This window comes from Diorhabda carinulata, chromosome 1, assembly GCF_026250575.1.
Source record: "Diorhabda carinulata isolate Delta chromosome 1, icDioCari1.1, whole genome shotgun sequence".
Lineage (NCBI taxonomy): Eukaryota > Metazoa > Arthropoda > Insecta > Coleoptera > Chrysomelidae > Diorhabda > Diorhabda carinulata.
Window position 1 is genome coordinate 10,171,762 of NC_079460.1, and position 16,743 is coordinate 10,188,504.

At 30.7% G+C, this 16,743-nt stretch overlaps 1 protein-coding gene across 1 annotated transcript; it reads right to left on the reverse strand.

The window, feature by feature from the left end:
• Positions 1-6,512: 6,512 nt before the first annotated feature.
• Positions 6,513-14,918, reverse strand: LOC130894785 (proto-oncogene DBL-like). The gene is made up of 8 exons (XM_057801806.1): positions 14,807-14,918; positions 14,507-14,635; positions 12,507-12,665; positions 11,852-12,037; positions 8,372-9,084; positions 7,526-7,631; positions 6,944-7,070; positions 6,513-6,568 (listed from the first exon to the last, which is right to left on the reverse strand). The coding sequence occupies exons 1-8, from the start codon at positions 14,834-14,836 to the stop codon at positions 6,513-6,515; spliced, it is 1,506 nt and encodes a 501-aa protein (XP_057657789.1). The 5' UTR covers positions 14,837-14,918.
• Between the last annotated feature and the right edge of the window lie 1,825 nt (positions 14,919-16,743).

The following is a 16,743-nucleotide window of genomic DNA, read 5'->3' on the forward strand; positions in this document are numbered from 1 at the left end:
AAATGAAACAGCTACCTGGTTAGTCCGATATGGCTGGTCCATAGGTGGTGGATAATGGAAAAGCCTATAAAGTGTCAGGGGGATTTCCCCTCCCAAACCAGAACTGGCTAACTTATGCCTTTTATCGCTATCCTTCTGATAAAGCCCATCAATATATATTAAATGTATTGATTGTCAATACAATCACGGTATACAAAAACAAATATTTTAACAGTGCTAACAATTGCCTGGGATGATGGGCGGCCACGCAAGATGTTGCGTTGCGTCAAACCTTCTTACTTTCTCACCCCTACATGGCGGGTAGTAACAAATATATGTAAGGAAAATTGTATTTCACTAGATTCACAAAAGGGTTGGCATTTGTACCAAGAATTTTGTCATATTTTGAGAAAAAATCATATTCAGTAAAAATCTAAATTTTCATCATAAAAAATTTGATTTTGACGCATATTGTTTCAAATTAATCTATAGTTTCAAATCAGAAGTATGAAACCATTGACTAATATTATAACCTATTCAATAACAAAAAAACATGAGAAAAATCACGATTTTATCGGACTATTTTTAAGGAAGTTATTAGAGTTTCCGTGAATGTTAGCAGTTTGAACATTTCAGGAGAGCTGGGGAAGGAAGCTCCTGGAGGATTTTTGAGGACTTTTGTAAAAATGTTCCTCTAGTAATATTCTATGAACTGGGTGAAATTCAGCTTTATCCTATATATACGTGGAGTCCATTTTATTACAGTAGAGCTCGAATAATCATACAGTTTTAAAAATGTTTCAAATTGAGTTTTGCGGTGTTATAAAATGTTCGACTACAGAAGGATTAACACCAACACAAATAAAAAGGGTGTTTACAGTGACTTGTGTGCATCATCTTCAACAATTGAAAATTGGTCGAAGCTGTTTTGTTGGGGACGACAATCAATAGAAGATGACCCACGTGCGGGAGGTCCTGTGATGGTGACTACTCCTGAGAACATCAAATTAGTGGAGGGCATTGTTCTAAGCGGCAGCGCCTCAAAACAAAAGAAATTGAAGCACAGGATCCTTCATGAGCATTTGAATATGACAAAAATTTGTACAATGAGTATACAAGCATCACAAAAGCGCAAAAGTTGTGTCGATTAGAATGTTACGAGCGATTTTTGGAGCTTTGCCGCCAGGACCAAGAAAATAAAATCCGATAAATTAAAAAGGGTGATTGAACTGGGATCTCTACTATGATCAGACGGCTATAATTTTTAAACACTGCTAGAATATCCTTTCGATTAACTTTAAAGAATCGTCATACGGCATATTACTCTGACTTACCGAGCAGTTGCATTAAAAAATTGTAGAAAAAAGACGCGATAAAATCAACCAAAGTGTGCACTTTTTTCATGTCGATGTACCAATCCGCTCTGCGTTGCTTTCCATGTTTACACGACAGTGTGTGGATGTAAAGAAAGAATAAATTGAAATATAATCACAGTTTTTTTATTTATCACCTTTCTTTCTATGTAAGCATAAGAACTCATGGACCGCACTACGTATTTGACGATTAATACATTCCAGCAAATACTAAATTTCAATTGCGCTTCTCCATAAATTAATTAGTGGATTCAAAAATATTTTTACTACTTTTGAATTGAATATAATTTCATTCCAAAGCATCCCTCTCGATATGCTATGAATCGATCGACGACAAGATCCAACACTCAATACTATCTGTACGTACAACGCATTAGTGTGACGTAGAAATTAGTAACTGTGTGTCGGTGTTTGTATACTTATCTAATTATCTAATAAGCCTTTTCTGTTTTTCCACATATTAATCTTTTTTGCCTATTTTTTCCAGAGCCTCCAATTTCTAATTATTTTGTTCCATCTTTTGTCTTTTTGTCTGGTGTTGTTACCGGCAAATCTAGATTCCAATTTTGCTACCTTCTCTAACGCCTATTATTTTGTTTTTATTTATTATCCAATTCATATTCACTTATAAATCCAAAATATTCAGCATACAGGCTTGAAATATTTTATCCCCAAAATATTCATTTATTTTTTCTATTCAAATTTATAATCATAACTCTTCGAGAGTCTTTCTAAAGATACAAAATAAGTTTATATATACTATTGTATATATTATATATATTATATATATTATACTATTGTAAAAATTAATTGAAAATATTTTTAACAAAAATGAACAAAAGCAACAGATATATACCTACTTGCTCGTCCATATTTTATTGATTTGATCTCGTCTATCTAATATATTTCTAAAATATAAGTATTACGTCATCGTTACTATTTGCTAAATTCATACCATAGATAGTATATATTGACAAATTGTCCTTATAATTTTAATTATTTTAGTTAGATCACGCACCATTTAAACTAAAATCAATTCCATGGATATTTTTATTAGCAAATGTATATAGTAACTATTTGTACCTTCAATATATTCAAAACATTATGAAAATATCCAGTTTTTCCTACTTAGTTTTTGTTGAAGTAAAGTGTACGTACTTTTGAAAATGTTAATACTCTCAAACTTCTATTGTAAATTAAACTAATCTTTGTGTATAATTAATTATACTTAAAGGTGTCAAGATTCTTCTGCATAGAAAAAAAAATACATTCAACGTCTTTGTGGAAATAATAATTGTTTTTTATTAATTATGCACCAGATTCGCAATAGTGCGCGGTCTTTTACAAAGATGACACTTGAATGAAGATCAGAGACTTGTTAATTACGTTTTGCATATCAAAGCAAAAAAATTGAACGGATTCTTTTGCCCACGTTCGTTTGCCGTTTTTAAAAGGGAACCTAATACTTTGTTCAATTTATAGAGTATGCGGAAATACACAGGACCGAATTAAGAAAAATTATATTTTAAATATTTCATTCATTAAGATATTCCACCAACAGAACTAATCAAAATTTGTATAGTGCTTCAAGACCTGACAGATTCAACGGTGAGGATGTCGCCAAAAGTATCTACATTAAAAAAGTAATGCTTGATCTAGAATTCTAAATGGCCGTAGTTATGCCCGAAACAATCTTTTCCACGCTACAACCCGCGTATGCAGCTTGGCAAGACCGAAGTGCAGGATTGAATGACGCCATAACAATCGAGTATACAATCAAATTCTGGAAGAAGGTAAGTCTTTAACAAGAAACGATTGCGACGAATCTGTATATAAGACATAGATCTGGAAGAGGCAAGTTAAGAAATCAAATTGGACGGATGGATGGATGACTATTTGACCTATCGCCCTTCCTGTTCCCCTGCCAGACAAAATATAAACGAGCCATATAAGTCTGAGTATTTCGAAACGTTGGACATATTAATTGCTAAATTACAAAGAAAGTTTCCGGACAACGATGATCTAACCAACTCGATTGTGAGTCTTGAAAACTTGGATGTGGGGATAAAATGGTTCCACTCAAAAAAGTTAATGATTGAGATATTTATCAGGTTCAATTTACAATTTTAACTAATTTTTCAGGTCTGAAAATTCCATCAAGGGAAGAGGTTCGTGTTTTTCAAGATTACTGGAGTCGTAACGTAAGTTTTGTACAGGCAACGAGAGGCGAATCTATGTTTTCTCAGCTGTTCTGAATATTCTTCTTTATACTTATGTTAATTATTGTAATAATTTTGCAGAAACAGTATACGGTAGTTTTGGTCGTATCACTTCACACTACAATTAATTATCTTACTCAGATGTAGAGGTCACATCCAAATCTGGAAGTTCAATAATCTTGTTCGCTTCTTCTTCATCATTTAATAGTTATTAGATCCGTGCTCATGATCTGTCACAGAAAGTATTTGACTAATTTATAGCCGCCCTACCTGCTTAGACTGTCTGCTTCTTGCATTGAAGAAATTAGTGTCTCATAGCTGACATTATTTTCTATTTCCACTAGTGAGTACATACCTGTGAAATCATGAAATAACTTTCAGATATTCGCTCGAAAAACTCCGAATTCCGTCATACAAGTGTATGCGAAGAGTTTCTCGACGTTAAATAAAAGTACTTCCTGCAAAATACTTTTCCGTCGAAACAAAGACTTTTAGTCATGTGAATAAGATAAAAAATCGTATATCTTGAAATTCGCCGTGGGGATTTTTCGATTGAAAACGACATGTTTATAGCACTTAGATGTCGGAGCTTTGATCTGAACGGTGACAGCGACGTCTGACGTCGTTATCTTTTCTATAGCGCCTGTTGTCCACTCGATACGATACGCTAATATGAATAACAGACGCGACAATAAAAAATATCGAACCAATTATATTCAAGATGTTGATGATGTTGAATTAATTGAATTTTCGTATAAACTTGTCGTAATTTCCTTGTGTTATTATTACACTCTTAAAAATGCATTTTTCGATATCCTACTCGTGATGGTATTATGCCTAACGAAAACATTATTTTACGTATCAAACCGTTGAATTACTGGATGAATAAATCAACAAGCATCCAAGTGAGGAAATTTATTCTCAACATTCTTTAACAATATTAAGTATACCTGATTAAAACTTATTCTAAGTTAATATAACTATCAATTAATTATCATTAAAGTATCGAAAACTGACATTGCGTATAATACGAATTTATTTTTACAAATAATATATTTGTATAGAAAGTCATTATAAAGTCGTGTACTAGCCGAATCCTGACATAATGGTCCGTAAAATATAATCTAATGCTAATTATAATACACAAACCTGGAAAACCTAATAACAAATTAAGAGTGTTATATGATGATATTAATTTCACTTATATCTTACCTAACTTTCTTGCTTTTCGCGAAACATCTAGAATAATGATTTGTAATCTGTACAATGTGATTCATCAATAAGTTTAAGAAGAAGATATGTTCTCAGATCCAAGGTTTTACCTTGGAAAATATATTAATTGCTTTTCTCTTTTGTCGAAACTATTAAATATTTTTCTATCATAGTTGGTAATGGATTAAAGTAAATTGAATATGGCGAATGGTTTCCTTTCTACATTTTAAGCCATTGGTGAAACTATCATTTGAGTAGAATTTCCGTCTGTAATTTAAGCAAGATGGAATAGATAGCAAGATAACTTTTTTATTTTATTTATTTATTATCGTATCAACTGCAAATGTTACTAGAGACATGTCAGTTGTTCACAATTTACGATACAGTTGAGTGTTTTTTAGATATTCGGTTAAGTTTGTGGTATTACAATTATTGTTAACTAGAGAAATTATGGCGTTTTGAAAGATGTTAGTTAGTCTTTCGTTTTTGTACTTCTGACAGTTCAACAATGTGTATTACGTTTAGATTCTCGTTACAAGTTTCACCTATTCGTGGGTTTCCTCTGTTAAATAAATAGGAGTGTGTCACTTTGGTGTGCTCCAGCCTTAAACGATCGATTTTTATTTGGTCCGAGCAAGATAAATAACTTTAAACAAATAATACATCAATATCACGATATTACCAATATCACAAAATTGCTTATAACAAATGTTCGTTCAATATAAACTTAATTCGACTTAATTTGCCAAAATATATTCGAATTTGAAAAATATTTGTGACTGTTATGTACAATAAATTACAGGATAATGAGGTGCTACTTCATCCTGCATGAACTACTTTTCGTATATCGTGTTGTTTACAAGATCTGCAAATAAGAATGATTCTTCAATTTTTGTGACTTTTTATAAGGCTACAAGAAACTTTTGGCAAAAATTCCGCACGAGATTTTTTTAAGCAATGGTGAAAAATGATACTCATGAGGTAAGTGGCGTAAATTTGATAGAGTAAAGATTCTAAATGTATTAAATTATATTAAACCTTAAACAGCAAACTATAATAATTTTTTATTATTTTATTAAACGCAATCTAGTGATAACGACTAAATTCTATGAACATTTGCAGTCACATGTTTAATTGTAAATATCTTGAAAAATGAAAAATAAAAGCAAATTTTATATATTGTCCCTAACAACAGAGTATTATTTTAGTGTTTCGTTTTATATCTTCATGCCTCATAATTTGTATTTTCTGTGTAAAGATTTTACACATATTAATGAGAGCATTTAGATACATGCTAGAACCTACTATATGTTCATAGTGGCATTGATTTTATTAGAAAATGCTTATAAATAGTTGATTTATAATAGAACAATTAGAAACGGATCTGATAGAAGATTACGTCATATTGTAATATGTGCAATATTGATAAAATACTCCTTCATAAAGGAGTGAAATATATTTAGAAGCGTTATGATTATGAATGAATATTATTACAGTTTGTTTCTCCAAAACGAGGTTTGCTGTGAACAAAAGATTTCTTTTATTATCTCTCAATAGATTCATAAGCATTCCAGGTTTGCTTCTAACAAATACATCTTATCTGTAAAATTATAAACTATGGATTAATTTCTGAATATTATTTAATGCAGATGTTTTATTTCGGAATCATCGAGAGTTGTAAAGAGATGAAAGTTTTTTAAAAAAGTACATTTTCATCTAACACCAGAAATTACTCAAACATTTTACGGAAAATCGCACCCGAAGCCCAACCTTTTCTGTCGCTGACTGAAAAAAATATAATTACATTATTAAAATACAAAAACGATATTGAAAAATACACGCAGTATCTTCAAAAACATTTATGTTTACTAGAACTAGTTATTTTGTGATCTTCTAAAATGGGTAGATTGATAAGTGAAATAAATTTCTGATTACCTACAATAAGCAGAAATTCATTTTCTGAATAATTTAAATTGGTTTTAGAAGAATAAAGCCCAAAAATAGAATTTTTGGGCTTTAATACATAAAGTTGGAGCCAATAGAAATAGTAAGTCTAATGAATATAATGAAGATACCAAATAGAGTTGACAAACTGTATTTTTCAAGTGTCGCAAGATTATCGCACCTGTACAGTTTAATGATTATAATTCTAGTACTTACCAATAATTCTCACATACCACCAACCCCCTTCTTTGACCTTCAGCAGCTCAACAATATCCCCCTCTTCAATGTTAACTTCATTGTATGTATTTGCATAATAGTCTTTAAAGGCAACATAAATTTGAGTCTAAAAAGACAAATTTAATTTTCAACAAGTAATATTGCGATAGTAGGTATAAAACGATACAATCGAATGATGCCAAACTAAACACAAATCGAATTAAGAAACATTCAATTTCAAGAACTAGTGGCAGGAAGATCTAAATGAAGAATAATATTCTAATAGATACGATTGTAATTGAAAATTTATACTAGGTATATATTAGACGAATGGAAATTTTTTCAGAGTAAATAATGATAGAAAGTGCCTCATTAAAACGATTTAATCGGTTTCTCTTGATATGCTACTATTCTCGGTCCCATTCTCTCTAATTGGAGTTAAACGAGGTGTTTTTGCAATCGAGAATTGTTATTTCTATTTTCATGAAATATAATATTATATAGTAAAATCAGTGCCGGAATCAGTACTTTTTCTCCACTTAAATAATCAGCATTGCAGATACTAAAATATTTTATACATACCTGACAACAATAACCAGTATCATTACTGTTAGTTGCTGCAGCTTGACTCGATACCTTTTCTACTGCAAAGGAGGAAGTTTCCTGCTCTCTATTTTGTAGAATGAATCTAAAATATAGTGAAATATGTGATAAAAATATTTGAGAACTTTAAGCAGAAGTAAACTTCATAAAAAGTGAATTGGAATTTCTGGAGCCTCTCCGATATTTATACTGAAACACAACACCAACACTCACAATTACACTGTTTGACGCGCGTTTCGATTCTCAAGCTATCGTTTTCAGAGACTTTAGAGACTGAAGGTAAACAGTTTACTTTGAGATAACTTTATCGAAACGCGTGTCAGGGTATTCAGTAGATAATCATAAAATGTAATAAAAATTCATCAATAAAAAAAGACTAATTTTTTTTGCAAAGAGAAATTCATTCTCGAAATGATTATTCTAAATAAATGCTCCAATAAAAAGGCGAATTAAAGATAGATATTGGCATAATATTGATTGATTTCTCATAAATATGTTTAGTGTTCATTGAAAAGATTCATTTATTATGATAATATGCAACATAAATGGACAGCGGTCAAAGAAACAAAAGTTGTAACAAAAAATATTCGATGTAATTGTTAAGTTACATTAAAACTTTCTAATAAATTAACAAAATCATCATTTATAAAATACTATATCACTCTAAACATTCAAGTTATTCTTGTTCCTATTTTAAATATACCTACATTTTTCAAAAAAGTTGAGAATATGACAGAATTGTAGTTTTTTTAATACATATCAATATGTATTGACATTGACGAGGCAGAGCTAGATTTCAACAAATAAAAATTTATAACCACTTACTTGGGAGTTCGACCTTCATTTTCTCTTAACTGTTTCCTTTCAATTCTTTTCATTTGTTTGAGTAACAATTTTTTAATTTGGTTAACCCATGTTTCCTTCATTTCGAGATTAGGAGCTTTGATGACATAAACTTCTTGTCTTCCTTTGGACCAAATTTCAAATTTCAGGTTATCATCTTTAATATATTCAGTCAACCCAATCTGAGACATTGGCAAATAATTTTTGAACTGATAACTAGCCTGATCTTCCGTTGCTTTCGAAATTGGTTTACAGAAAAGTAAAGCTCTTTGGTAAAGCAAAACGAATCTTTGCTTTGCTAATGAAAGTAGTTTGTGATCATACCATACAGTAAATCTTCCTTTGAGCAATAATTCTCCCTGTTGCGATAGATTCAAATAAAGGTCCGTTATACACCTCTGGTATAAACGATCATTGACAGATTTTAATACTTTTCCGAAACAGTCTACAGCTTTCCGAAGTTTGGCGTAAGCGTTAGCGTCCTGGCAGTATTTTAGAAGATCGTTTAAAAATACTTGATATTCAGTTATACGCTGTACTGGCTTCAATAAGTATGCTGCTAAGGGCATATCGTGATCTGATATTTCTTGGCAAAGTTGGAAGAATGATTTCAATTCAGGAGAATTTTCTCTCACTTTTTCAGAGTTTGGAAGATTTATACAGTAATTACTGTATAATAGATACATCATATTTTTCTGGAAAAATTAAATTAATTAAACATATCCTGTCTTATAGCTAGGTAAATTAGTATATGTTCCAGTGTGAGTACATTTTCAGTTAATACATATGACACTTTGAAAAAGGACTATAAGGATACTCGCTGTAGACCATGTTATTCAACGATGCTTCAAGGATTAGAAACAGCGGAATAAATTGATCAGGAACTTTTTTAAATAAATGGCAATACGTAAGCGGCGTTGTGCTAATAGCAAGGAATACAGAAGAATAAACGTTAATTATCTATATTAGGTTACACCCCCCCTATTTCGTTAGAATTTTAGTATGTTATAAAGAAAATTACGCTGAACAAGAATATATAAATATATAGGGCGCGGAAATCATCTCTTCAGGTACTTTTTTGCGTTTAAAGAATCAAATAATTGTAATGATGTTTCAGTGATTGTAGTATTTAAATTAATCGTTGAAAGAAATAAAAAGTGATAAAATAGGACAATGTAAGAAGTTGGTTTAAAGTTTTAACATCCCCTCCTTCGACTTTTTTCACCCGTCTCAAAAGCCTGCCCAACAATAAGGTTGGTTAGGAAAGGTTAGGTTAAGTTAGGTTAGGTTAGATTAGGTTCGCTGAGAAATCATTACAATTATATATATATATATATATATATATATATATATATATATATATATATATATATATATATATATATATATATATATATATTCTTGTTCAGTGTAATTTTCTTTTTAACATACTAAAATTTTAACGAAATCGGAGGGGTGTAACCTAAACTAGATAATTACCGAATAAACTATTATAAAACTTGCAGAAGCAGCAGAAACTATAGAATTGAAAATAAATTCAGTGAAAAGTCCATATACGAGGTCTGGCTATTAAATGTCGAGACTGGTTACGAAAAAGGGTTTTATTATAAAAATTATTCTACATTCGAATGCTCACATTCAATATACTTCCCTCCCCTTGCCTAACACCTTTCCATACGTTTTTCCCATTGATCGAAGCAGTGTTGGAAGTTTTCTTTGGTGGGGGCCTTTAGGAACTCTGCCATTTTTTGCTTTACCGCTTCCATCGACTCAAATCGGGACCCTTTCAAAGCAGTCATATTTTTTGGCACCAACTTCGCACAGACTTTTATCAGGTGTAATTCCTCGTGTAAAATTTTTCTAACCGTTTCTTTATCGGCGTTTTGTCCCCATATACCTCTTGCAACAATTTATAGCGCTCAGTCGAAGTTTTAATCAATATAACGTTTTTCGTCACCCATGGTTTTCGGCACGAGAAAAAAACCGCTACTGCACAAATACTATAATAGTAACAGAAACGTATTTTGGGACGTGCATAGACAATATATCTAGATACCCAACGCACTACTCGTTTTTTATCCCACCCGTCTAGGGCACCCTATAGGCGTGCAATCTCGTTATTTAATAGCCAGACCCTGTATGAAAAATAAATCCAGAAGTGAAGAGCAAGAAGTGATAGAGCTAGAATTACAAATCAGAAGAATAAATATAGAAGACAGACTATTATATTTGCTTAGAAACCTTGTAGCAATGTAATGAAGACGCAGAAATCTATCTTATACTAGCTAAGGACAATAGATGCAAGTCTATAAAGAACTACAAAAATGGAGAGAAATTTGTACTGTTTACAGCGAGGATACTGTAACTGATACCAAAAGTTATTTGTTTGAACGTTTCCTTGGAGGAAATTTGTTTGTGGAGATTTGACTAGCTCCGATACTTTGAAACGCAATGAAATGGAATCATTTCTGAAGAGATTAATAATGAAGGATGAAAAATGGTGGCGGAAGTGACCACAGGGCGCAGATTGAAGTCCCGTAGGGCGATGATGTATATATAGTTATACTGGAAGATAACTATATATCCTGGGGTGTCACATGGTTGATTCAGTACTTTACTAACAACAATTGACAATCTCATAGGAAGAAATTTGAAAGAAGCGTCTCGTGTCTTTGATGACTTGCCAAAATTTAACTAAACTTGGTTGTGAAGTTATAATGCACCCAGATATTGCATATTGTCTGTCTTTTTTTATTAAACAAAATTTTATACTAAATGAGACTTCAAAAATAATGTCGTTAAGTTCTGCATCTGCAAAAATCCCAAAACTGGCAAAAGGTCAAGGATAATAATGGCATATATATACCTAAATAACATTATTAGCAAAGAAAATTTTTATTCCAGAATTAGGTAACAATCGGAAAATAAATTTTGGATGACCCTATATATTTATAAGTTATTTTCAACCGAAAAGATAAAATATTTGAGTAATGTTATTGATTGATGAAATTAAACGTAGATAATTTCTCAATGACTCATGTTATTCATATAAACAAATTGTTTCGTGATTGTACATATAATAATGAATCTGAAAAATTTTTATTCATGATATTTGTCCCTTCACATGATAATTGGTATTTCATTACCAATGTATCATTTACCAGTCAAATAAAAATAAAAATAGAAAGAAATAATACGTGAGAAAACGACTTAATATGTTTGCATTTTTTGTTCGAAAAAGCAAACTTTTATTTCATAACCTCTTTTTAATCTCATTAAAATCTATTCAACTTTCCAAAAGTTTATAGTACTTTAGATTCTCATAAAGTTGATTTTAAATTATACTTTTTAATTGCAGGCATTTACTATTTCATCACATTGAGCAGAGAATTTTTTTTATTGAAAACATCAGCTATTTAATTTAATTTATCAAATATTTTTGGAAATAATATTTTAGTATACCGATTCCATGAAGCACTTTGCTATTTTTCCACTTGTTGTTGAATGACTGCTCAATCCCAATATAAATTGTTGCGTATGAAATTTACAAATATCTTCCAAATTTCCAAAAATAATGGTGAGTTTCTCTCCTGCATCTGGTGGGAGAAACACTTGCATATGCTCGTATTCAGACGCATCTTTGTACCCCTGGAATTAATATCATTTTAATTCAGTTATTAGGTTTGAAATCCAATATTTATGTATATTACATAATGTTAAACAGAATATCAGCTATTATAAGTATTATAAGTACCCACACTTATCATGAAACATAAATCATTAATAAAAAATAAATATAGAAGAAGAATATAAAAATATAAGTTATTGTGAACATTTTGTATCCACTAGGACACTAGTCAATATTTGTTCAGGAAATTCAACAAATTAAAATTGAACCCAAGGCAAATATCAACCAACTACATACCAACTTACAAAATTTACATATTGTGCAGGGTATTCAAGTGAATAAGGAAATTGAAAATGCTAATGGATTGTTATTCCTAAGATAATATAAATATTATAAACAAAAGGTTATTGTTTGTTTCTTTTTCATCAAACGATTAATTTTCTATCCTTGAAGTTTTCAAAGAAATTAAAATGGGGTTTTATTACTTACCTTGAGTACAGCTAAAAGATCTCTGACATACATTTTTTCGGATTCCAAGAGGTTATTTAAAACTGATTCAGTTTTAACTTTATTGAAGGCTTCGTCTAATGCAATTGGAGAGGAATGTGATAAAGAAGAACCTGCGATTGCATGTTTGTCATTGTTTTCCTTAAAAAAAACACCTTTAAAATATGTGAGCATAAGTGTCCTCAAAATATACAAAGTACATTAGTACATTACGCAAGAATGGTCAGAGTATAATATTAATGCATCTAAATGTTCTTGATTTTAAGTCTCTTCTGTTTTAAAATTAGTCTTTTTTGATTGTTTTTAAAAGAAAGATAAATTAAAAGACTTAAAAAAAACTAATTTTAAAACAGAAGAGACCTAAAATCAAGAACATTTAGATGCATTAATATACATATATATATATATATATATATATATATATATATATATATACACGAGGATCTATTGAAAGATTCTTAGCCTAATATAAAACCAAATTTCAATACCAAAATATTTTTCAAAAAAAATGTTTCTTCTTGCTCTGCACACCAGACCTCCACAGCTTTTATTACCTCTTCGTGGAAGAAAATTTACAACCTTGTAAATTTTTTTTCAGTTGAGGAAAGAGATGATATTCGGACGGAGCCCAATCTTGTAAATAAGGGGGGTGTTCTAGTAATTCAAACCCTAAATCACGAATGTTTTGCATGACAATATGAGATTTGTGTGCAGGGGCGTTGTCCTGCAAAAACAAAACATCTTTGGACAGCTTTCCGCGTCTTTTCTCTTTAATTAGGGTGGTCAGTAAATGTCGAATACTAATCTCCAGTCATTGTTTCAAATCGAGCACAGATCGAACGCGATGCTTCTACCCTTGCACGCTTTTGGTCAATATTCAAACATTCGGGGATCCATTTTTCAGCAATTTTTCTCATGTCCAAATTGACGTGAACTATATGATGAACGCGTTCGTATGAAATATTCAGTGCTTCAGATCAGATCCGTTTTAGTCCAATTCGATAGTCTGATAAAATCATGCTGCATCGATGTTTTCGGGTACTTACACAGAAACTGGCCTTTCCGATCGGTCATCATCATCAATGGAAAATTTACCTCTTTTGAAGGACATTGATCACCAAGGGTATTAAGTATATCTTCGTAAAATTTCTTACCTCTTAACCCTTTTGAATACAGGTACTTGATGATGGCTCGATACTCGATTTTTTCGATTTTCACAATTTCGGTGAACATCTTTTTTCTTTTAATTTACTGCATAATTCTGGTTTACTTTTTTGACGTCAAACTTTACACTGACACTTCTAATAAGTTATTGTTCGTTGCTATGGTAACGCAATATTTTGTTTATGCATGGAACTAGGCTAACTAGATACCAATACATCTTCGTATATCTGTTTATACTGACCTTACTTAACGGACTATATGATGTAAAAAAAAACAATTAAAGTTTGTGAATGATACATCCTGTCACCTAGCGGTACAAAAGATAAAAAGTTTTCTCAGAAAAAAGTATATTATATAGATTAGCGAAAATGTAAAGAAGGATAAATAGAAAAATGGAAACAACTGTATGTAATGACGAATAAAAATAAGAAAACATTAATTAATAATTTCACACAGAAACGAAGAGAATAGACAACAGATTGAAACGAGACCCAACCATTAAATGTAATATGAGAAGAAGTGTGGGATTATATAATAGAAGCAATACCAATATTAGTTATATTCGCAGAAAAAAATATATATCGATAAAGATAAGAATAAAAGATAAACCAAAAAACCTTCAATTAGCACCGACTTCCAATGATATAAAAATAACGAGAATAGCCAGACAACAACCAGAACTAACGATAAATGAAGGGAACTAAACTTGTTAAAAGAGGAGTTATGCAAAAAGACAATTTTGAAATAATCAAAGCTTTAGCTATAATCTAATGATAAGGCTTGTTGCTGATAATGATTTTGAAAAGCTTTCTACTTACGAACTTAACTTTCTCTCCATTATCCTCCAAATTCACCCAGAACGTGCTTCTGCTTCTTACCATTTTCATGGAATGATTACTACCCTTCAGTAGACGCTGAAAATTTAAGTCACGACTACTGGCCGTCTCCTGGGAAATTTTAATTCGATAAATAAAACCAGCTGAATCGACATGATATATTTTATCGGATTCATTACTCTTATGAAAATTAAATTATCAAATTGAAATATAAAAAAAATCAATAATAGTGGATAACAAATAATTTCTGTATGGGGTCTAATACATTTTAAAATAACTTACTGAGGCTGCTTCTGCGTTTGCGTAAAACATCTTATATATAAAACTATAAATGCAAATTATAATTTTACTCGAATAATAAAAAATTGTTACTAACACCTAACGACAAAGTCAATTGGACTGCGGTTATCATGCAACTAAATGGTATCAGTAAACCCAGCAGTTATTATAGCCAGAAAGTTATGGAACAACAATGAATTAACAAAATTTAATGAAATTTTTCAGATATTGTCTGGAGTGATTTGTTCTCCATGACTAATTAAATATTTTAGTAATGAAACGTATTACCCAAAGAAAATACATTTTAACGTGTCTGCAAAATATTATGATGATTAACTGTTGGGTGCAATCAACTGCCATAAAAGTTAATTACGTTCTTAAGATCAGATATGTTTGAACTAGTTGGAATCTAGTGATGGTGAGGTTGAGAAGGAGAAAATAAAGCACACCGATCTAGCGATCTCCTTCCTGATAATTTTAGGAAATAGTCGATTCCAAGCACTTGGGAATCATCTCTCTAAACAAACTATGCTTTTTGTTTACTTTAGTAATAAAATGCCGACAACTTTGGTAAGTCAAGCATCTGAATTGGGAACAAACCTTTGGTATTCTATAAAGGCTCGAAATGACATTAAATATTCATGGTATCCAAATCATTTTGATTTTTTTATAGTGAAGAACCAGGTTTATAACGGAAAGCTTGATAAAATTTTTAAATTCCCACTTTTAGTAGTTTCCTATAAAATTAATACTAGGTTCATCAATCTCTCAGTTCTCTATGAAATAAGAACATTTACATTAAATTTGTTAGAGAATTAGATGAAGATAGTGGCATATAGATGGCTGTTAATGAAAAACTGCCATTTTTAATCCAGCATACTACAATGAAAATAGAATTTACAATCTGAAAAACAAACACAATAATGCTTATATTAAAATCTAGTGAACTCAAAATGACTAAACGCAATCTATTCACGTTTTTGAACCTATAAAGCATGTTTATAACTACAGTTTTTTGTGGAATGAGTAACAGATTACATTAATTTGAATTTCATATAATATTATAGTTCAAATACTGTCAAACAGATGGCTATTACTAAAAAGAAATCATTTGCGATTATGGTTTTAGACATAGAACATACCATTTTATGTTCTGCGGTTTTATATACGTATACAAACCAATCGACATATAATATCTGTATATGGGCAAAATTGCTAAAATAAAATTTACCACCTATAAAACGAACATAATACTACTTATATCAAAATCAAGTACATCAATTAAATCAAAATCATTTCCCTTACTAGTATTAAGTTAATAAACAATTTACTTTTTCAGTCCAGTAAACTAATAAATTTTTTGAATCTCCACAAGTGAAAACACAGCACACGTACTTGGAATACGAGAAACAATGTTAATTAACATTTCTAATGCAATTCAAGGCTAAAAACCGTGCTGGCACGTTTATAGCGTTTCTCTGTATTTGGAGGATTTGGAGCTCATGGTGACTTTTAGTGCTTTACTTTATTAGTATTTTTATCCTTAATGAATATACTTTATTTGGAAATTTTAAATAAAAGCTGCTAAAATTGAGTTGAAATACCAAGTCAGGCTTGTGTACCAGACTATTTATTATTTTTTAATATTTTTACCCCAGCTAAAGTGAAATCTTCTGACTATCATTTGAACACTACAGAAACCAATTCTACCATGGCTTCTATTGTCACCCCAGCATGATTTGGTGAAAATGAAAATTATGATTAGATTATCAGACAATGATACAATTAAATTGAACTTCATTACTGTGCTATATTTTATACTATTAGATCTGTTAGAATATATCCATATGAAAACTAATGAATATTTATTTAATTGTTACCATTTTTGCTATGATTAATAAAAATTTGATTGAACAAAACATGCTAGGTTATATTTATAT

Bases quoted from the DNA above. Each gene is read 5' to 3' on its own strand.
- LOC130894785 (XM_057801806.1), bottom strand. From the start codon at position 14,836: ATGTTTTACGCAAACGCAGAAGCAGCCTCA. The intron at 12,666-14,506 runs GTAAGTAGAAAG...GTTTTTTTTAAG, and splicing joins ATGGAGAGAAAGTTAAGTTC to GAAAACAATGACAAACATGC. The intron at 9,085-11,851 runs GTATACTAAAAT...TAATTTTTCCAG, and splicing joins CAAAGTGCTTCATGGAATCG to AAAAATATGATGTATCTATT.